At 44.9% G+C, this 22,290-nt stretch overlaps 2 protein-coding genes across 2 annotated transcripts in view; both read left to right on the forward strand.

Moving 5' to 3' along the window:
* Nucleotides 1-22,290, forward strand: part of LOC310791599 (protein NLRC3-like) — a gene marked incomplete at both ends in the record, with an annotated part of 346,801 nt that overhangs the window by 54,226 nt on the left and 270,285 nt on the right. The gene's annotated exons all lie outside the window — the stretch shown is intronic.
* The window catches only part of LOC310791344 (intermembrane lipid transfer protein VPS13C-like), a gene marked incomplete at its 5' end in the record, with an annotated part of 155,361 nt that overhangs the window by 17,707 nt on the left and 115,364 nt on the right, over nt 1-22,290 (forward strand). The window contains 12 exons of the mRNA XM_083653030.1: nt 3,170-3,265; nt 4,450-4,482; nt 7,145-7,246; nt 13,330-13,442; nt 13,778-13,837; nt 13,929-13,988; nt 15,141-15,221; nt 15,383-15,440; nt 18,706-18,833; nt 19,876-19,982; nt 20,985-21,159; nt 21,470-21,532. Coding sequence (XP_083509156.1) covers nt 3,170-3,265; nt 4,450-4,482; nt 7,145-7,246; nt 13,330-13,442; nt 13,778-13,837; nt 13,929-13,988; nt 15,141-15,221; nt 15,383-15,440; nt 18,706-18,833; nt 19,876-19,982; nt 20,985-21,159; nt 21,470-21,532 — 1,076 coding nt within the window. The remainder of the gene's footprint in view (nt 1-3,169; nt 3,266-4,449; nt 4,483-7,144; nt 7,247-13,329; nt 13,443-13,777; nt 13,838-13,928; nt 13,989-15,140; nt 15,222-15,382; nt 15,441-18,705; nt 18,834-19,875; nt 19,983-20,984; nt 21,160-21,469; nt 21,533-22,290) is intronic.

A 22,290-nucleotide genomic window follows, 5' to 3' on the forward strand; every position in this document is an offset into this window, starting at 1 on the left:
AAAGGGTTAGATCAACGTCCCACCGTCAAAAAAAAAAAATCGATTCTGAAAACGTGTTAACACGTCGTTGGCACTCAACAGCTGGATTCTGAAAACGTGTTAACACGTCCTTGGCAGTGAACGTGTTAAGACATTCACTGCCAGACGTTTTTTATGCCTCCGCCGGCGAAGCCAGGCCGAAGGCATTATGGATCCGGGTTGTCCGTCCGTACGTACGTACGTACGGCCGGCCGTCCGTACGTACGTCCGTACGGATGTTTGTTAACGCGATATCTGAGGAACGCCTTGACGGAATTTCATCAGATTCGCCTTAAACATTCACTTAGGCTCAAGGATGATCTGATTAGATTTTGGTGGTCAAAGGTCAAAGGTCAAGGTCACTGTGACCTCTCGAACACCATTTTCAAGCTTGTTAACGCGATATCTGAGGAACGCCTTGACGGAATTTCATCAGATTCGCCTTAAACATTCACTTAGGCTCAAGGATGATCTGATTAGATTTTGGTGGTCAAAGGTCAAAGGTCAAGGTCACTGTGACCTCTCGAACGCCATTTTCAAGCTTGTTAACGCGATATCTGAGGAACGCCTGGACGGAATTTCATCAGATTCGCCTTAAACATTCACTTAGGCTCAAGGATGATCTGATTACATTTTGGTGGTCAAAGGTCAAAGGTCAAGGTCACTGTGACCTCTCGAACGCCATTTTCAAGCTTGTTAACGCGATATCTGAGGAACGCCTGGACGGAATTTCATCAGATTCGCCTTAAACATTCACTTAGACTCAAGGATGATCTGATTAGATTTTGGTGGTCAAAGGTCAAAGGTCAAGGTCACTGTGACCTCTCGAACACCATTTTCAAGCTTGTTAACGCGATATCTGAGGAACGCCTGGACGCAATTTCATCAGATTCGCCTTAAACATTCACTTAGGCTCAAGGATGATCTGATTAGATTTTGGTGGTCAAAGGTCAAGGTCACTGTGACCTCTCGAACGCCATTTTCAAGCTTGTTAACGCGATATCTGAGGAACGCCTGGACGGAATTTCATCAGATTCGCCTTAAACATTCACTTAGGCTCAAGGATGATCTGATTACATTTTGGTGGTCAAAGGTCAAAGGTCAAGGTCACTGTGACCTCTCGAACGCCATTTTCAAGCTTGTTAACACGATATCTGAGGAACGCCTGGACGGAATTTAATCAGATTCGCCTTAAACATTCACTTAGACTCAAGGATGATCTGATTAGATTTTGGTGGTCAAAGGTCAAAGGTCAAGGTCACTGTGACCTCTCGAACACCATTTTCAAGCTTGTTCACGCGATATCTGAGGAACGCCTGGACGGAATTTCATCAGATTCGCCTTAAACATTCACTTAGGCTCAAGGATGATCTGATTAGATTTTGGTGGTCAAAGGTCAAGGTCACTGTGACCTCTCCAACGCCATTTTCAAGCTTGTTAACGCGATATCTGAGGAACGCCTGGACGGAATTTCATCACATTCACCTTAAACATTCAATTAGGCTCAAGGATGATCTGATTAGATTTTGGTGGTCAAAGGTCAAGGTCACTGTGACCTCTCAAACGCCATTTTCAAGCTTGTTAACGCGATATCTGAGGAACGCCTGGACGGAATTTCATCAGATTCGCCTTAAACATTCACTTAGGCTCAAGGATGAACTGATTCCATTTTGGTTATCAAAGGTCAAAGGTCAAGGTCACAATGACCTAACAAATGCCATTTTCAAGCTCGGTAACGCCATATCTCAGTAACACCTTGACTAAATTTCTTCACATTTGGCTCAAATATCCAATTCTGCAAAGAAACGCCTTGATGCAATTTCTTCCAATTTGGCTCCAACATCCACTTGGACTCAAGAATGAACTAATGGCGGAGGCATAAGTCCGCGTTGCGGTCGTTCTAGTTTTTTACTGTAGTTAGCTTCTGCCAGAGGGTTTTTTTGAGGATTCTGGCTCATCTTTCAAGACCCGAGGATTCTTTTCTGCTAAGATTTTGTGAACACACAATATCTCAAAAGAACTAATAGAATGTGTGCTTTCTCTGTCTAAAAGAGTTAGTTTGTAGAGTTAGTAGTTATGTAAGCATTAGCAGTTGAATACAGCATGGTTTCAGCGTCAGAAAAATTATTCAGAGATAAACGGCTTTTTGTGAAATTCGATAGAACAGTCACTTTAACCATTCATTTTTGGCATCAGTAAGACTTCAGACATCTAAACAGTAGTTTTGAACAGTAATTTCCTCCATAATAGCAGGAAACCCCCCTCTGCTTCCAACTCCTCCCTCCGTGTGTGTTCTCCTCCTGCCTCCCTGGCTCTCCAGCGGGCGTGTCACAACGAAGTTGCTGCTGCTGCTGTGCCTGTTTGCGCGGCCGCTGTTTGAGGAAGTCTGGGTGGACTCGCTCGTTTCGTGGAGTTTTGGTTGAGAGCTTTGATGAAGGTTTTGCGATTCTGGTCATATTTATGCTGCGTGTTTCAAAGTGTGCATCCAATCTATTCTTGGAACCCCCCACCGTTGCCACCGCTGTGCATCAGCGCGAAAGTGAAAGCGTTTTCGCCATCAATTTTACAGTATGAGAACGGCTTCCTCGCGCTTTTCCCTCCAGTTTTGGGTCGCCTCTTTCTACTGTGGAGAGACATGTCACCACTCAGTGCATCGGTAAAATAGATTATACACATTCAATACCTCCAATTCTGGTGTAGGAGACGTAAAAGGGTTAGATCAACGTCCCACCGTCAAAAAAAAAAAATTGATTTTTTTTTAACGTGTTAACACGTCGTTGGCAGTCAACAGCTGGATTCTGAAAACGTGTTAACATGTCATTGGCAGTGAACGTGTTAACACAGTTAAAAATATTCTCACAGTGTTTCCTCCAGAGCTCTGCAATATTTTCAGGTTCAGTAATGCCATCGATACTAGAAGGCAGTGGCATCTTGCTGTTATTAACCACCTTCACTTCCTTCCAGAACTCAAATACATTATTTCTCTGTAGCTTTTTGGCCATAGAGTTAGCCCTCATGGCCTGCTCATTTCTTTTAATAAAGCGTACAGCAGTATTATTATTATTATTATTATTATTATTATTATTATTATTATTATTATTATTATTATTCATAATAATAATTATTACTGTTTTGATGTTTTTAATTCCAGGGAAGCTGACCCTGAAGATCCCGTGGAAGAACCTGTATAACGATGCGGTTGTGGCCACACTGGACGGGCTGTATCTGCTGGTGGTTCCGGGAGCCAGTAAGTTCACTCCAGACCTCCAGGTCCTGCTTTGAATAACCGTTTCTATCTGATGATAAGCAGCTGAAGGTCTATCCCAGCTCACCTGATAACACTGCAGTAATGTTAGCGGGTGACTGAGCTGCCTGCCTCAACTACAGCAGGCTGCATCTCCTAAAAATGCTGATAACAAATAATCATTCATATTGATAATAACAAATAATCATTCCTCCTCCAAGCAATGCAGTTTACATTTAACGCAATGGTTGCTAAGCAACACACAGATGCACTGGGAGAGTTTGTGAGGGGTGCAGTTATACTGACGTGATGCGGTCACAAGTGTGTCTTTATAGAGTATTTTACAACAGCTTTGAATGTGGCTGAACCAATCATAGTCAAGGACCGGAACTGTCCGTTTCATAATTAAGCAATAAACCCCAAGAGGCCATTGTAAAATCATTGTAAACCGCGGCCTCGCGGGGTTTTTTGCTTTTATAAAACGACATATAGTTTCATAAAATAAACACACAGCAAAAAAACATTTCAATAATTTATTGATGGCAAAAAGCCAAATAATTCCTCCACCAAAAATATAGTTCTTCACATAGGCTACAGCTAGCGTTAGCCTCTGGCGTTAGGTAGCTGTTAGCTAAGTTAGTTAGGTGGGCGTAAAACGACACTCAATGACCAATTTGATAAAACCAGTTCGAGTCACGCTCTTTCCATAAAGCCCACCAGCTTTGATATCTTTTGGCTAGTTGTTGATATTATAACAATATTGTGGCTCTAAACTAAAGTTTTTTTTTTACGATGCAGGCAACTGTCTTGGCGGCATAACGGTTTCCGGTATTTTCGCTGTAGAGTAGAACAAAAGAGAGAACAAACAGAGAGAACAGCGCCTCAGTCATTAAGTTCTTTGGCACAAATGATAACGTGCATTGATACGCAATCAATATAAAACAGTTTGGCGTGTGTTTTATAGAGTATTTTACAAAGGCTCCCAGCCAATCACAATCAAGAACCGGAACTATCCATTTTATAAAGTACAATTACACCCGGAATAACCCGAAATACCAGCCAACTCCCCCAAAGCCTAAACGTCATCAGACTGACGATGCATTCAGAGATTGGGGTCTGACTGACTGACTGACTGACTGGCTGACTTACTGTCTGACTGACTTGCTGGCTGTGTGTGTGTGTTTCAGCTGAGACACAGCTGCTCAGCTGTCCCTACAACGGTAAGACCTCTTATAGGGTTTCAGGTGGTGGTGGAAGTCCAATGGGGTATCTGTCTCCTACAGTCTGCCGGTTTGGTCCAGACTCCTGGTCGGCTGGTCTGGTGTTTGTGGTTTCATGGGGTTTTCCAGCTCTGTAGTGTGGTACTGTAGCTGCAGACCCGGGGTCTGCTGGGGTTTTCCAGCTCTGTAGTGTGGTACTGTAGCTGCAGACCCGGGGTCTGCTGGGGTTATGTGTCCTCTCGTTGGACGGGTCTCCTCTCGTGAGCCTGAGTTTAGGAAAAATAATACTGAGAGATGATCTGAAAAAACATAACTACGTGATATCAGTACTGAACTGAAAGGGTTCTGGATCTGGTCTGGATTCAGAACAGAGGATAGGTTCAGACCAGCTGTCCCCTGTCTGGAGCGCTCGTTAGAATTCAATAGAGTTCGTTACACTGGGTACCCCTTTTTAACACACTAGGTACCCCTTTTTAACACACTGGGTACCCCTTTTAACACACTGGGTACCCCTTTTTAACACACTAGGTACCCCTTTTTAACACACTGGTACGCCTTTTTAACACACTGGGTACCCCTTTTAACACACTGGGTACCCCTTTTTAACACACTGGTACGCCTTTTTAACACACTGGTACGCCTTTTTAACATAGTAGGTACCCCTTTTAACACACTGGGTACCCCTTTTTAACACACTACTGTAGGTACCCATTTTTAACACACTGGGTACCCCTTTTTAACACACTGGTACGCCTTTTTAACATAGTAGGTACCCCTTTTAACACACTAGGTACCCCTTTTAACACACTGGGTATCCCTTTTTAACACACTGGTACGCCTTTTTAACACACTACTGTAGGTACGCCTTTTTAACATACTAGGTAGGTACCCCTTTTTAACACACTACTGTAGGTACCCCTTTTTAACACACTACTGTAGGTACCCCTTTTTTAACACACTGGGCACTGCCTTCCTTTTTAACACACTGGGGACCTCTTTCATGTAATTTTTCAACACCACAAGCCAAATGTTCCTCCACCACAAATTGAATTATGTCCCAGTGGCTGGTTAGTGGGCAATTAGGTAATTAAAAGCACTTTGGTTAAATGTAGGCAAATAAAACAAGTTTAGGCTTAAGTTTAGGCAACTAAAACAACTGGTGTTGAGGCCGTTACAAACCAAGAGCGACGCGAATAAACAGTACGGAATGAACCCACCTGTCAATCATGGCAACAGATGTGTATGTATGTAGGCTACATGTTGGAAGAGAATTTCTGGAAAATCTACCTTGGTCTGAAAAAATGAAAGCTGCAATATCGCTCAACGAATGCAACAAAACTTTTCCGTTGGTATGCACGGTTACATTGACTGGATATAGGTTAATAATAGAAAAATACTATTGACGTGTGAATTAATCGCACAAAGAAGAGAAAAAACCACGGTATGTAAGGACCTTATGGTTATGGAGACTACCCTGCACGTTGGAAAATGTTGAAAAGGGGGCACCCAGTGTGTTAGAAAGTGAGGCAAAGTGGTCCTGACCAAACATCAGGATTGGACCAGTTGGGAGTGAGCACGTTGGACAGCGGGGGAATCAACTTGGTGTCTACTTTTTACAGCTTTCACCTTTATTTTGGGGTAATATTGAAAATCTGCTGTTGGTAATGAATCTCTCTCCCCACCCCCTCTCTCTCTAGTTGGGCTTCATCCAAATGTATCACAGTTTTCAATCGAATTTATAGAAAGTCTGAAAAAGAAAATGCAAAATGATGCACGTTTCCATCCACCGCTGTTAATTTGAATTCTTAGGAGTTGATATGTGTCTGGCAGCAGATACGTGCAGTTGTGTTGCAGGCTCTATGAAAAACATCTGTTCATTTAAAGTTTCATGACTATCCACAAAGCTACGCCATTGTTGTAGAAAATTGTTCCATTGGCATTTCCTAATCAATAAGCTAATAATTGCATACACATAATTAATGCTATAAAATGGATTACCAGGCGCCACTCTTCAATTGGACATACACAGTTACTGTAAGAATAAAATATCAGTTGTAGAAGTGAGTCGCCTGTTAATCCTGCAGTCTTCTTCAGTTAGAACACAGTGCGACAGACATTCTAAATATGCTTCTTCTTTACCTTTACAAGTGTATTTAAATACTATTTAGGGTATGCCGACATGTAGGGGTCGGGGTGTTCATTTGTGCCAGAGCAAGGTAGCATGAAATGCTTGGTTTTTGTATGGAGTTTGGTTAAGCGAGAGTTTGGTTAAGCAGACAATGGTAGACTCGCTGAATCTGTTTCCCACTGCACTTACTGCACGCATTTAGCCTTTAACCTTACACCAACTTTTCCACCTCACCCAAACGTAACAACTTTTTTTGCGTTTTTTTACCCCTTTGGATTTTTGAAAATTGAAAATGCGCATAAAAATAGGTGGATGGAAACCCAACTTCTGTCTCTCTCTTCTCCCTCTCCCTCTCCCCTCTCTCTCTCTCCCTCTCACTCTCTCCCTCTCCTCTCTCTTCTCTCTCTCCCCTCTCTCTCTCCTCCTCCCTCTCTCATTCTCCCTCTCCTCTCTGTCTTCTCCCTCTCCCCTCTCTCTCTCTCTCTCTCTCTCTGTGTTGAACGTCCTAACAGACTGTGTGTTTGTGTTTTGAAGCCATTGGTTACGACGCGGCGAAGGAGGAGCGCTACCTGCAGGAGGCCAAGCAGAAGGAGCTGCAGCGCATCGAGGAGGCCCTGCAGCTGGCTGCACGCAGAGGTGAGGACCACACACACACACTCACACGCACACACACACACACACTCACACGCACGCACACACACACACACACACACACACACACACACACACACACAATACATTAGACACATGGTATGATTGACGCAGTTCCTTCTGGACTCTGTTGCTTCTGTCTGTCACTCTCTTTACACCTCTGTTGCTTCTGTCTGTCACTCTCTTTACACCTGGCATTACAATGCGTCTTGTATCCTATCTGTGTCCCGATGTGATTTAACCTGATTACATTTACACCTGCTATTAATATGTCACACTGTCTGGTGAAAAGAGTAACGGAGGCGAAATCACACAAATCAAGATAAAAGGTTGGTATTTAGAAATACCGACGGTATGATTTTCAATAATGTCAAAAACGCTTTCTAACTTTTTTGTGCAGCCAAAATAGTCGCAAGTGTCCTTGGCTCTGCTGGGCTTAGCCTAGCCCCGTTTCTCCACTTTCCGTGTAGACTATGCTACCCTACAAGAGTCCTGTCTCCGTACAGAGACTTGCCTGGGACTCTGGCTCCCAAGCTGTCTAAAGCGATACGCACGTGTGTCACAGAAACATTTCAAAGCCACCTACTTGAGAAGAAAGGTTCATATCTTCTCGACGTCTAGGTTAGAAAGCTCGACGCTGCTCATAAATGCCTCTTTTCATCCGAAGTCTGTGCTAATGATATTCTTTTTTACCGAGCCTTTGACCAGAGTGGCGCTGTTGAGCGCTGTGATGGCTGGGAGCTCTAACCCGGAAAAACATAGCCATCTAACCCCGACGTCGAGAAGCTATGAACCCTTCTTCCCTAGTAGGTGGCTTTGAAATGTTTCTGTGACACTTTGTAAATATGCGCGTATCGCTGATTTAGACAGCTTGGAAGCCAAAGTCACAGGCAAGTCTATGTACGGAGACAGGACTCTTGTAGGGAAGCATATAATAGTCTACACGGAAAGAGGAGAAACAGGGCTAGGCTTAGCCTGAATAATTTTTATTCAATAATTTTTATTTTATTCGCCATTTGTAGGCTACTTTTTTTTTAAACCTTATTAATAGGCAATGTTACTAACAGTGTGTGCTGTTCATGCTGCGGACGTTAGCCTCTGAAACAGGAGACTTCCTGTTCAACCTGGAGAGCGTTGTGTACAAGGAGCCTCAGAATGGTAGGTCCACACACACACACACACACACACACACACACACACACACACACACACACACACACACACACACACACACACACACACACACACACACACACACACACACACACACACACTCACTCAGCAGCAGGAACTGTAGCATCAGTTTCTGGTGTTGGTTTTTATTTGCACGCTGTTCTATTTTCTTGTGTTTTCTGTGTGTTTTCTCTGTGCGTTTTCTAGAGCCCGACTGATGCTGGATTTTTGGGGCCGATACCGATATTCAGGAGTAAAAAGATTCTGATATTGATATATCGGCCGATATTCTTATATTATATATGCACATTATATTACAATTGTTTTCGCAATTATCCCTCAAATATCAAACACTTGACAAAGATATGACTTGATGTGACTTGAGATATGTAATGTAGGCAGGATATTTTACAGCTTATCAATAAACTTTATTGTCCAAAATGGCATCAATGCAATGAAACGGTAAACTTCACTGGGAATTTAATAATTATAAATAACTAGAAATTCCAAAACACAAATAGAACAAATATATGTAACTTGAGTTAAGAAACGGGATCAAATATACACAACATGCTGTCTATAACAAAAAAATATATATATATCTGCAATATCGGCCAACATATTGGCCGATACCGATATTGGTTATCGGCCGATAATTTTGGCCGACCGATGTATCGCTCAGGCTCTAGTGTTTTCTGTGTCTTGTCTGTGTGTGCGGCTGGGCCGGTCTCTCTGCTAACTGCTGTCTCTCTCTTTAACGCTGCGTTAGTCTCTAAAGGACGTAAAAAACATAAAAAACATAAAAAAGGCTTCAGGAAGCTGAAACGACATGAACACAAAGCAGGTAGGTGGAGGGTGGGATTATAGATGTTTCTTCTGTTGCTAGGGAACCGTTTGGACCCTAGTTTATTTTGTCAACAATTGTATTCGCCAACACTGTAACAGGAAATAAACACGGTCTATAAGAGGACTCCAACTCAAAAACTTTCACTCTGACCTCAGTTTCACAATCAAAATTCCATTCATAACCTACCAAAATATTTATACTTATAGTAAAAACTTGATTACAGCTAGCACGTTTTTCATTCATTTCTTTTTTAGATTGCTAATGGTTTTAGCATATCTCATTGGAGTTGCATAGTGGAAATTAGCATCACAGCTAGGCGGACTTTTAGATCACTATCGTTTTTAGCATAGCAGAGATTATCACCACAGCTAGCGGCCATCTTCTTTACCTGGCTACATGCTAGTTTGACTCCACTCCACCAGTGCAGAGGTTTTGGTGTTTCTTTTTCCCTGAACAACTATGTTCAGGGAACTACAACTACAACTACACAATGTAATCAACTGATGTCGATTACATTATGATTGGTTTGTGGAATTAATTGTGTTATAAATGTCCGAGCATAACCACATCCAATTCAAACCCAATATCAGGAAGAAAGTTTATAAAAACATTGTTTTTTGTGGATTTGGGTTTAGGAGGAGGAGGATGATGATCTGTGATTGGTCAATGTTTTCCCCAAAATGCATGTATGTTTTTGAATGAATCGCCTCATTCACCACAGTGTATTTTAAGAATGTACATTATATTATAATGAATACAATATTACAGGATTGATTGATTGCTTTTTTGTCCAATGTCTTGTTGCCCCACATCACGTTACTCCACACATCAGATTATATTTGATGTCTTATCAGTGTGGGAAACTGTGACTGACCGTCTCCCACACTGAAGACATTTTTCTGAACCGCACCTCACATCTTCTCCACAACCCTCCAACCAAAAGAGCATCACCATCCAACCAAAACACCAACACCATCCAACCAAATGACCATCACCATCAAACCAAACGACCATCACCATCCAACCAAACGACCATCACCATCCAACCAAACGACCATCACCATCCAACCAAACGACCATCACCATTCAACCAAAAGACCATCACCATCCAACCAAACGACCATCACCATCCAACCAAACGACCATCACCATTCAACCAAAAGAGCATCACCATCCAACCAAAACACCAACACCATCCAACCAAATGACCATCACCATCAAACCAAACGACCATCACCATCCAACCAAACGACCATCACCATCCAACCAAACGACCATCACCATCCAACCAAACGACCATCACCATTCAACCAAAAGACCATCACCATCCAACCAAACGACCATCACCATCCAACCAAACGACCATCACCATTCAACCAAAAGAGCATCACCATCCAACCAAACGACCATCACCATTTAACCAAACGACCATCACCATCCAACCAAAAGAGCATCACCATCCAACCAAACGACCATCACCATCCAACCAAAAGAGCATCACCATTCAACCAAACGACCATCACCATTCAACCAAACGACCATCACCATTCAACCAAAAGAGCATCACCATTCAACCAAACGACCATCACCATTTAACCAAAAGAGCATCACCATCCAACCAAACGACCATCACCATTCAACCAAACGACCATCACCATCCAACCAAACGACCATCACCATTCAACCAAACGACCATCACCATTCAACCAAACGACCATCACCATCCAACCAAAAGAGCATCACCATTCAACCAAACGACCATCACCATCCAACCAAAAGAGCATCACCATTCAACCAAACGACCATCACCATTCAACCAAACGACCATCACCATTCAACCAAAAGAGCATCACCATTCAACCAAACGACCATCACCATTTAACCAAAAGAGCATCACCATCCAACCAAACGACCATCACCATTCAACCAAACGACCATCACCATCCAACCAAACGACCATCACCATCCAACCAAAACACCATCACCATTCAACCAAACGACCATCACCATTCAACCAAAAGAGCATCACCATTCAACCAAACGACCATCACCATTTAACCAAAAGAGCATCACCATTCAACCAAACGACCATCACCATTCAACCAAACGACCATCACCATTTAACCAAAAGAGCATCACCATTCAACCAAACGACCATCACCATCCAACCAAACGACCATCACCATTCAACCAAACGACCATCACCATCCAACCAAACGACCATCACCATCCAACCAAAACACCATCACCATTCAACCAAACGACCATCACCATTCAACCAAAAGAGCATAACCATTCAACCAAACGACCATCACCATTCAACCAAACGACCATCACCATTTAACCAAAAGAGCATCACCATTCAACCAAACGACCATCACCATTCAACCAAAACACCATCACCATTCAACCAAAAGAGCATCACCATTCAACCAAACGACCATCACCATTTAACCAAAAGAGCATCACCATTCAACCAAACGACCATCACCATTCAACCAAACGACCATCACCATTTAACCAAAAGAGCATCACCATTCAACCAAACGACCATCACCATCCAACCAAACAACCATCACCATCCAACCAAACGACCATCACCATTCAACCAAACGACCATCACCATCCAACCAAACGACCATCACCATCCAACCAAACGACCATCACCATCCAACCAAACGACCATCACCATTCAACCAAACGACCATCACCATTCAACCAAAAGAGCATCACCATTCAACCAAACGACCATCACCATTCAACCAAAAGAGCATCACCATCCAACCAAACGACCATCACCATTCAACCAAACGACCATCACCATCCAACCAAACGACCATCACCATTTAACCAAAAGAGCATCACCATTCAACCAAACGACCATCACCATCCAACCAAACGACCATCACCATTCAACCAAACGACCATCACCATCCAACCAAACGACCATCACCATTTAACCAAAAGAGCATCACCATTCAACCAAACGACCATCACCATCCAACCAAACGACCATCACCATTTAACCAAAAGAGCATCACCATCCAACCAAAACACCATCACCATTCAACCAAAGACCATCACCATCCAACCAAATGACCATCACCATTCAACCAAACGACCATCACCATTCAACCAAACGACCATCACCATCCAACCAAACGACCATCACCATTCAACCAAACGACCATCACCATCCAACCAAATGACCATCACCATTTAACCAAAAGAGCATCACCATTCAACCAAACGACCATCACCATCCAACCAAACGACCATCACCATTCAACCAAACGACCATCACCATTCAACCAAAAGAGCATCACCATTCAACCAAACGACCATCACCATTCAACCAAAAGAGCATCACCATCCAACCAAAACACCAACACCATCCAACCAAAACACCAACACCATTCAACCAAACGACCATCACCATTCAACCAAACGACCATCACCATTCAACCAAACGACCATCACCATTCAACCAAACGACCATCACCATTCAACCAAAACACCATCACCATTCATCAAAACACCATCACCATTTAACCAAACGACCATCACCATTTAACCAAAAGAGCATCACCATCCAACCAAACGACCATCACCATCCAACCAAACGACCATAACCATTCAACCAAACGACCATCACCAAACCAAAAGACCATCACCATCCAACCAAAAGACCATCACCAAACCAAAAGACCATCACCATTCAACCAAAAGAAATAGAAGAAATCGGCAGAAGAAAATAATTTTGCTTTGAAGCACTTCATCTCTTTACATACAGAAAAACACAACATGAAATCAATCTTGTATTTCTCCAATATCCCAGAATGTGTTCAGATGTTTTCCTCCTCTGCTGTTTTCATAGACTTCATATTCTAAATTTGTGAAAATGTTCTTGTAAATTTACCACTTTAATCTTGGAAATTCAGAGTTTTCCCCCCGGCTCCGCATTTATTGTTATTATTTACTTAACCTGCGATGACCCTAACAGGCCATGCCATGGTAGTTGAGTGGTTTGTGTGACGTGATGTTTCAGAGAAGCCTGGTCAGGAGGACAAGAAGGACACGTTTGCAGAGAAGCTGGCCACGCAGGTGATCAAGAACCTGCAGGTGAAGATCAGCAGCATCCACCTGCGCTACGAGGATGACGTGAGTCCCTGCTCCACACACGCTCTGCACGTACTGTATGGACTTACTGTTGTCTTATTATTTATCATGCAATCAAAATTACATTTGAGAGAAAAACTATTTATTTATTTGTTTTACTTGCAATAAAAACATTTTTTGATTGCAGTGTAGAAAGTTTTGCTCTGAAACCTATTTTGTTTAATTGGATGGTAAAGACACAAAAATATGAGGCATGCTGGGAGCTGCCAGTACAGCTGCTGCCTCTGTGCCTTGCTGCTGGGCACCTGGGCAGTGGTTGCGGTGGGTTTCAAGTGTTTGCCGTTGTAAGTTGTGTGTGTGTGTTGTGTGTGTTTCAGCTTACGGACCCCCAGTGCCCACTCTCCATGGGAATCACCCTCGCCGAGCTCAGCCTGCAGGTGATACACACATACACACACACACACACACACACACACACACACACACACACACACAGTGTTGAACCGTGTTGTGTGTGTGTGTCTGCAGACGACGGATGAGAACTGGAAGACTTGTATTCTGAATGAAGCAGCAAAGATCATCTACAAGGTAAGAGCAATCACTCTGTATCTGACTTAAAGCCCCAGACACACCAAGCCAACAAGTCTCCCGTCGGCCATGTCTGGGCGTCTCTCGCTCTAGTATTTGCGGTGTGTCCCGCACCGTTGGCTGCAGTCTGCTTTGACAGTGGCTTTTCCAGCCCGTCGTCTGTGAGAGAAATCACTCCGATTGGCTGGTCAGGGGTAGAGAAATCACTCTGATTGGCTGGTCAGGGGTAGAGAAATCACTCTGATTGGCTGGTCAGGGGTACAGAAATTACTCTGATTGGCTGGTCAGGGGTAGATAAATCACTCTGATTGGCTGGTCAGTGGTAGAGAAATCACTCTGATTGGCTGGTCAGGGGTAGAGAAATCACTCTGATTGGCTGGTCAGGGGTAGAGAAATCACTCTGATTGGCTGGTCAGGGGTACAGAAATTACTCTGATTGGCTGGTCAGGGGTAGATAAATCACTCTGATTGGCTGGTCAGTGGTAGAGAAATCACTCTGATTGGCTGGTCAGGGGTAGAGAAATCACTCTGATTGGCTGGTCAGGGGTAGTGAAGCAGGAGAGAGGGCACACAAAGCGCTCTGCTCATTTTCCAACTTTATCTCACCTGATCATTCCTAAACAGAGATATTTTCACAAACGACGTGCCTTTGGGAAAGTCCATTGAGCCTGTCGCTCCATGATATCACTCATTTAGTGCGGTTTCTCCTTATTTTCCACCTCTGCCTGTTCCTTTCTTCCACAAGCAAAAGACCAGACACGGGTCGACAGCACCAGTGTCATTTGCAACTTTTTATCAGACATATTCTCCATTAGAAAAGTAGCTATATTATGAAACTGTTTAAGTGAGTGAAAACGTAGCCAATCAGGTCTCACGCAGGCACGCAGAACATACCTGCTAGTTTACTGTCGTGTTTGTCGTGTGTTTAAGTGCAGCTTTTTGGCCCCGACACAGCAGACGTGAGGTGACGCATCAGTTGGCCTCTAGTTGCCGCTAGTCCTTTCTAGCGCTTCCAGTGTGTCTGGGGCGTAACGTTTCTCTGTGTGTGTGTGTGTGTGTGTGTGTGTGTGTGTGTGTGTGTGTGTGTGTGTGTGTGTGTGTGTGTGTGTGTGTGTGTGTGTGTGTGTGTGTGTGTGTGTGTGTGTGTGTCAGCTGGGCCGCCTGGACTCTCTGTGTGCCTACTGGAACGTCAACAGTCCCATCTATTACAGAGGATCATGGGAAAAAATTGTGGTAAGACAGCTCCTCTCGTTCCTTCTTTCTTTGTTTCTCTCTCTCTCTTTCTCACTCTTTCTCTCACTCTTTCTTTCTCTCTCTCACTCTCTTTCTCTCTCACTCTTTCTCACTCACTCTTTCTTTCTTTATGTGTGTGTGTGCGTGCTGTGTCTCTGCAGGAGCAGCTCAGGTCTGGGATCAGCAGCCAGGAGCAGCAGCTGCAGAACTACCAGTACAGTGAGTCATCACCATGACAACGCGCGCATGCTCGCACACACACACACACACACACACACACACACACACACACACACACACACACACACACACACACACACAGAGTGGTGACGGGGTGAGTTCTGTAATGTTGACCAGGGTGCCACATCAAGTATTTTCTTTAGATGTCTAGTAGCATATTAAATATAATAATCTGTGTCCTATCCACCTTATTTTTGAATGTCCCACTGTAAAAAATAATTGTGGGTACAAGGTCCGGTTTAACGTGACTTATTGTTGCAGCTTGCCATTTCCTTTGTTATACTCGGCTGCAGACCCGAATTATAAACCGGAAACTGGAGGACGTTATAAAATTTATAAATATAGTCACGTTATAAACTAAACATTATAAAAGTTATAAAACTAACAAACGCTGTGGGTCCGTATGGAAACAGTGTTACTCGAAATGCTTAAAAGTTAAATCAATATGGTCATTCAGTGGCGTTTTACTGCCATGTAAAGTAACTATTACGCTAGTCGCTAGCATTAGCCACAGTAGCCGACTACCCACAATGCATTACGTTATCCCAGCACCCGAACGACACGGCTGTAGAGCAGAATGGCTCTGCTGTAAAATCCTCATAGACGTTTTTTTTGGTCAAGTTAAAACCATAGACTGTAAAACAGTCTATTACACCGGAAGTGGAAGAAGCACCCATCAGGCATCATGGCAGCTAGAAATAAGGTGGATATAAGATATGTTCTTACCAAGAGAACTTAAATATAAACGTATATAGGCTATATATATTTGCCTGCTTACACAGACAACAACATGCACTCTCTTCGCTGCATTTGCGGACAAAATATGAGCCAGTATCTCGTCCACATTGCCTTGATGAAGAAACAATGCAGGCTAAAACACAACTGTCCTGACAGTGGAGAGGCAGCTCCAGTCTCCAGCACCCATACCTTCATCTCTCTGCCACACCTGGAGAGGCAGCTCCAGTCTCCAGCACCCATACCTTCATCTCTCTGCCACACCTGGAGAGGCAGCTCCAGTCTCCAGCACCCATACCTTCATCTCTCTGCCACACCTGGAGAGGCAGCTCCAGTCTCCAGCACCCATACCTTCATCTCTCTACCACACCTGGAGAGGCAGCTCCAGTCTCCAGCACCCATACCTTCATCTCTCTGCCACACCTGGAGAGGCAGCTCCAGTCTCCAGCACCCATACCTTCATCTCTTTACCACACCTGGAGAGGCAGCTCCAGCTCCAGTCTCCAGCACCCATACCTTCATCTCTCTGCCACACCTGGAGAGGCAGCTCCAGTCTCCAGCACCCATACCTTCATCTCTCTACCACACCTGGAGAGGCAGCTCCAGTCTCCAGCACCCATACCTTCATCTCTCTGCCACACCTGGAGAGGCAGCTCCAGTCTCCAGCACCCATACCTTCATCTCTCTGCCACACCTGGAGAGGCAGCTCCAGTCTCCAGCACCCATACCTTCATCTCTCTGCCACACCTGGAGAGGCAGCTCCAGTCTCCAGCACCCATACCTTCATCTCTCTACCACACCTGGAGAGGCAGCTCCAGTCTCCAGCACCCATACCTTCATCTCTCTACCACACCTGGAGAGGCAGCTCCAGTCTCCAGCACCCATACCTTCATCTCTCTACCACACCTGGAGAGGCAGCTCCAGTCTCCAGCACCCATACCTTCATCTCTCTACCACACCTGCGTCTCACTCGCTCCTCCATGGAGGAGGCTGCTATTTTACTTTATTTACTACGAGCGCTTTTTACCTCCACGAAATTGACAACTATGTCGGGTGACTCAATCAATCAATCAATCAATCAATCAATTAATCACTTGCTCGCTCACGCGCTTGGTGCCCAATTGCACTCACTTTGGTTGAAGAGTGATGTTTGTTTGATGTGCGGGTGTAGCTTGTTGGTGTTTCCTCTGAGCCATCAACACTTTGAGCTTCACACTGGAGCCATTTTCACTTCTTTGTCGCCACTTATTAACGCTGTTGTAGTTCTAATTCATAATTAGCCGCGTCTCTGCTCGTTTGTCAAATCAAGTCAACTTTATTTATAGAGCACGTTTACAACGACAGGCAGCCGACCAAAGTGCTTTACAAGTAAAAAACACAAATATAAAAGCAGGTAGAAACAATACACTACGGCTCAAGGTGCAATAAAGTGCAGCAGAACAAATAATAAAAATGTAAAAATAAAGAAGATAGACCAGAATAGCAGTAAGTAATAAAATAGATAAAAGTAATGAGGGCGGCTTTAGCTCAGGAGGTAGAGCGGGTCGGCCAATGACGTAAGGGTTGGCGGTTCGATCCCCGCTCCCTCCCAGCTGCTGTCGCTGTGTCCTTAGGCAAGACACTTAACCCTCCTTGCTCCCGATGGTGTGTAGGCACCCTGCGTGGCAGCCTGCCGCCATCGGTGTATTAATGGGTGAATGTAGACTATCTACTGATTGTAAAGCGCTTTGGATAAAAGCGCTATATAAATGCAGACCATTTAATATTTAATGAGATAAATATAAATGCAGACCATTTAATATTTAATGAGATAAATAAAAGGCGCAGAATAGCAGCTAACTAGAGTTGAAGGGAAAATGTGGGTCTTGAGCAGGGACTTGAAGGCCTCCAGGCTCTGGGCTGATCGGATAGAGAGGGGGAGGGTGTTCCAGAGCCTGGGGGCAGCTGCAGCAAATGCTCGATCTCCTCTGGTCTTAAGTTTGGTCCTGGGTACCGCCAGCAGCAACTGGTCGGCAGACCTTAAGGCTCTGGATGGGGTGTGGTGGACCAGGAGCTCCGCGAGGTATGATGGGGCTAGCCCATTAACAGCTTTAAAAACAATCAGCAACAGTTTAAAATCAATGCAGTAATGGTAATTGCGTGCGGACTGAGCTGCCACTACCCCCGAAATATCTGGCACACAGAGAGAGAGACACACATGTATCGGCGTGGGGATTCACAGCGAATGTGGACACGTACCATAAGCTCTCCTCTCCGTCTCCTCCTTTCTTCTCTCCTCTCTCCTCCTCCTCTGCTCTCCTCACAACACCTTGAACAAAAAACAACAACAACACCTGTGGGTAGCAGCGGCGGCCATTTTTCTGGGGCAACGCACCGCTGCTCCAGGATGTATATCGGGAGAAACCCTGGTGTTGCTGATGAGTTTGGATGCGTTGGAGGAGAGCAAAGTTTAACCTTATTGTGATTGTTATCATCAGGGTGTTTTTGTGCGTTTGGTTTCTGCTCGTAGTTTTCGAACCGATCTTCGCCTCGGCTAAGATGTGCATCAACCCCAACGCCGAGGTGGAGCTGAAGACTCCTAAAGCTAACCTGCACCTGGAGGTCCAGAACATCGCTATAGAGATGACCAAACCCCAGGTACAGACACACACACACACACACACACACACACACACACACACACACACACACACACACACACACACACACACACACACACACACTTAGCATGTAGCTACTGTCACTCAACATCGTTTATGCTAAAATGTTAGCATGTAGCTACTGTCACTCAACATAGTGTATGCTAAAATGTTAGCATGTAGCTACTGTCGTATTCTTTGCATGGCTGGTCATGGCTAGGGTGCCGACCTGCCTGAGTGACTGTTTGTGTGGCAGCAGAAATGATATCCTCTGCGATGATGAGGTTTAGTTTAGTTAGTTAGTTTATTTCGATCAGAAAGCAAAGAATATTCACAGAATAGGAAAAAAAACAGAAGAAAACAAAAGATACATAAGGCTGACCGAAAGGGTTTTAGGGCTGAAGCTAACTAGCTTGTTAAATGCCCTTACCCTTTTTCCTTTACGTTATATGTAAACATATGCAGTACATATGCATACACATGGATACATACATGCATTGATTTACACACACAAATAGCACATGCTCCTAATTATTCATACATGCCTATACACACATAGGCTACCTACCACATATAATTACACATACATAGCTAATACCAAACATACTACAGGAAATACAAGTGACCCATAAGTCCTGATTATGTACCATCACGTCTATACTTCTCCAGAATAATGTTTCTATACTTTTTTTTGAATTGCACAAGATTTTTACTTTCTTTGATCTCGTCAGGTAATTTATTCCACAGTTTCACACCACAGACAGATACGCACATGCTTTTCAGAGTGCTATGAAGGTTAAAAACAACATTGCACATTTGGAGAGAGAGAGAGAGAGAGAGACACCGAGCAACAGAGAGACAGGAGAGGGGGGGTGACAGAGCAAGCGAGAGACAGAGACCACATTGAGCAGCAATTGCAGCTGCACTCACACCAATGTGACCACGGGATATTTTAACCCGCACACTCTCAAAAAAAGATGGTCACAGTCTGGAACCCTACTGACAGCCAGACTGTCTCTCTCCTCTGTGTCTCTCTGCAGTACCTGACCATGCTGGACCTGCTGGAGTCGGTGGACTGCATGGTGAAGAACGGGCCATACAGGAAGTTCAGACCCGACGCTCCGGTCCACGGGAACGCCAAGCTCTGGTCAGTCAGAGCTGCTCGTGTCCGCAGAGATGATCATGATGTTCAGAACCTGTTAGAGACGGAGAGGGTCATGCTGTTCAGAACCTGTTAGAGACAGAGAGGACCATGATGTTCAGAACCTGTTAGAGACAGAGAGGGTCATGCTGTTCAGAACCTGTTAGAGACAGAGAGGACCATGATGTTCAGAACCTGTTAGAGACAGAGAGGGTCATGCTGTTCAGAACCTGTTAGAGACAGAGAGGGTCATGCTGTTCAGAACCTGTTAGAGACAGAGAGGGTCATCATGTTCAGAACCTGTTAGAGACAGAGAGGGTCATGCTGTTCAGAACCTGTTAGAGACAGAGAGGGTCATGCTGTTCAGAACCTGTTAGAGACAGAGAGGGTCATGCTGTTCAGAACCTGTTAGAGACAGAGAGGGTCATGCTGTTCAGAACCTGTTAGAGGCAGAGAGGGTCATGCTGTTCAGAACCTGTTAGAGACAGAGAGGACCATGATGTTCAGAACCTGTTAGAGACAGAGAGGGTCATGATGTTCAGAACCTGTTAGAGACAGAGAGGCTCATGCTGTTCAGAACCTGTTAGAGACAGAGAGGGTCATGCTGTTCAGAACCTGTTAGAGACAGAGAGAGGGTCATTCATGCTGTTCAGAACCTGTTAGAGACAGAGAGGGTCATGCTGTTCAGAACCTGTTAGAGACAGAGAGAGGGTCATTCATGCTGTTCAGAACCTGTTAGAGACAGAGAGGGTCATGCTGTTCAGAACATGTTAGAGACAGAGAGGGTCATGCTGTTCAGAACATGTTAGAGACAGAGAGGGTCATCATGTTCAGAACCTGTTAGAGACAGAGAGGGTCATGCTGTTCAGAACCTGTTGGAGCTCCTGTTTGAGCTCTAAGTTTTGGGTGTGTTTGTTTCTCCTGTGTGACCTCTGAGGTTTGGGTGTGTTTGTTTCTCCTGTGTGACCTCTGAGGTTTGGGTGTGTTTGTTTCGCGGCCTCCCTGCAGGTGGAAGTACGGTCTCAGCAGCATCCTGGAGGTTCACATCCGACGTGTGAAGCGCATGTGGTCCTGGTCCCACATCAGGATGCACAGGGAGACCCTGAAGGCCTACAAGGTGCTCTACAAGGCCAAGCTGCTGGCTCAGGGCAAAGCCAGCCCTGACACAGACACACAGATACAGGTAGGCTAAGCTGCTGGCTCAGGGCAGACACAGCCCCAACTAGGGTTGGGTACCGAAACCCGGTACCACTATGGTACCGTTACCCAACTGCAACGCAGATTTCAGTGCCTCATCTAGGTGCCATCCCCGAGCTGCTGAGTAAAACATCTACCCTCCGGTGCTCCGACACCAGCGCCACATACACCTTCACTACATTATCGTTCGGAGTGCGCCGCATGAAATCCTGTTCAAATTAAAAAATCTAAATAAATAAAATGAATGAATTTTACTGGGTGATTGAAGCAGCTTGTCCTCTGTTTGTCTCCATCAGGATCTGGAGAAGGTCCTGGACGTCTTCAACATCACACTGGCCCGGCAGCAGGCCCAGATGGAGGTAAAGACGATCATCTGAGATCTTAGTAGTGATGATGTTGGAGGTTAGAGATGCGGGCTGGCGGCTGGCAGTTCGCCGGTTCAATTCCCGGAGTGGAGAAGACAATGTGGATGGTCCAGTCTAGTTTTGAAGTCCAGTTTACTGATAGAGCAAGATTGTCGCAAATTGCTTTAAAAAGAACGAAATCCTCAGAAATGTTTCCTCGATCAAACCTCTTGTGTCTCTTCACTTCCCTCCTCCTCTCTTTCACCTCCTCTCCACCCTTCTGTTCCTTTCCTTATGTGCTTTCCTCTCTCCTTCCTTTCCCCCTCCTCCCCCTCTCCCTTTCTCTCCCTTCCTCCCTTCTTCTCTCTTCCTCCCTCCCTCTCACCCTCCCTCCCTCTCTCTCTTCCTCCCTCTCTCTCCTTCCCTCCCTCTCTCTCTCTCCGCCTCCCTTCCTCTGTCTCTCCCTCCCTCACTCCCTCCCTCCCTCTCTCTCTTCCTCTCTCCCTCCCTCTCTCCTTCCCTTTCTCTTCCTCCCTCTCTCTCCCTCTCTCTCTTCCTCTCCCTCCCTCCCTCTCTCACTTCCTCCCTCTCTCCCTCCTCGCTCCCTCTCTCGCTCCCTCTCTCTCTCCCTCCCTCGCTCTCTCTCTCTCTCCCTCCCTCTCTCTCTCTCTCCCTCTCTATCTCTCGCCCTTCCTCTCTCTCCCTCTCTCTCTCCCTTTTTCCCTCTCTCTCTCTCTCTCCCTCCCTCCCTCTCTCTCTCTCCCTCCCTGCAC

The sequence above is a fragment of the Poromitra crassiceps genome, assembly GCF_964638095.1.
Source record: "Poromitra crassiceps genome assembly, chromosome: 16".
In the NCBI taxonomy this organism is placed as follows: domain Eukaryota; kingdom Metazoa; phylum Chordata; class Actinopteri; order Beryciformes; family Melamphaidae; genus Poromitra; species Poromitra crassiceps.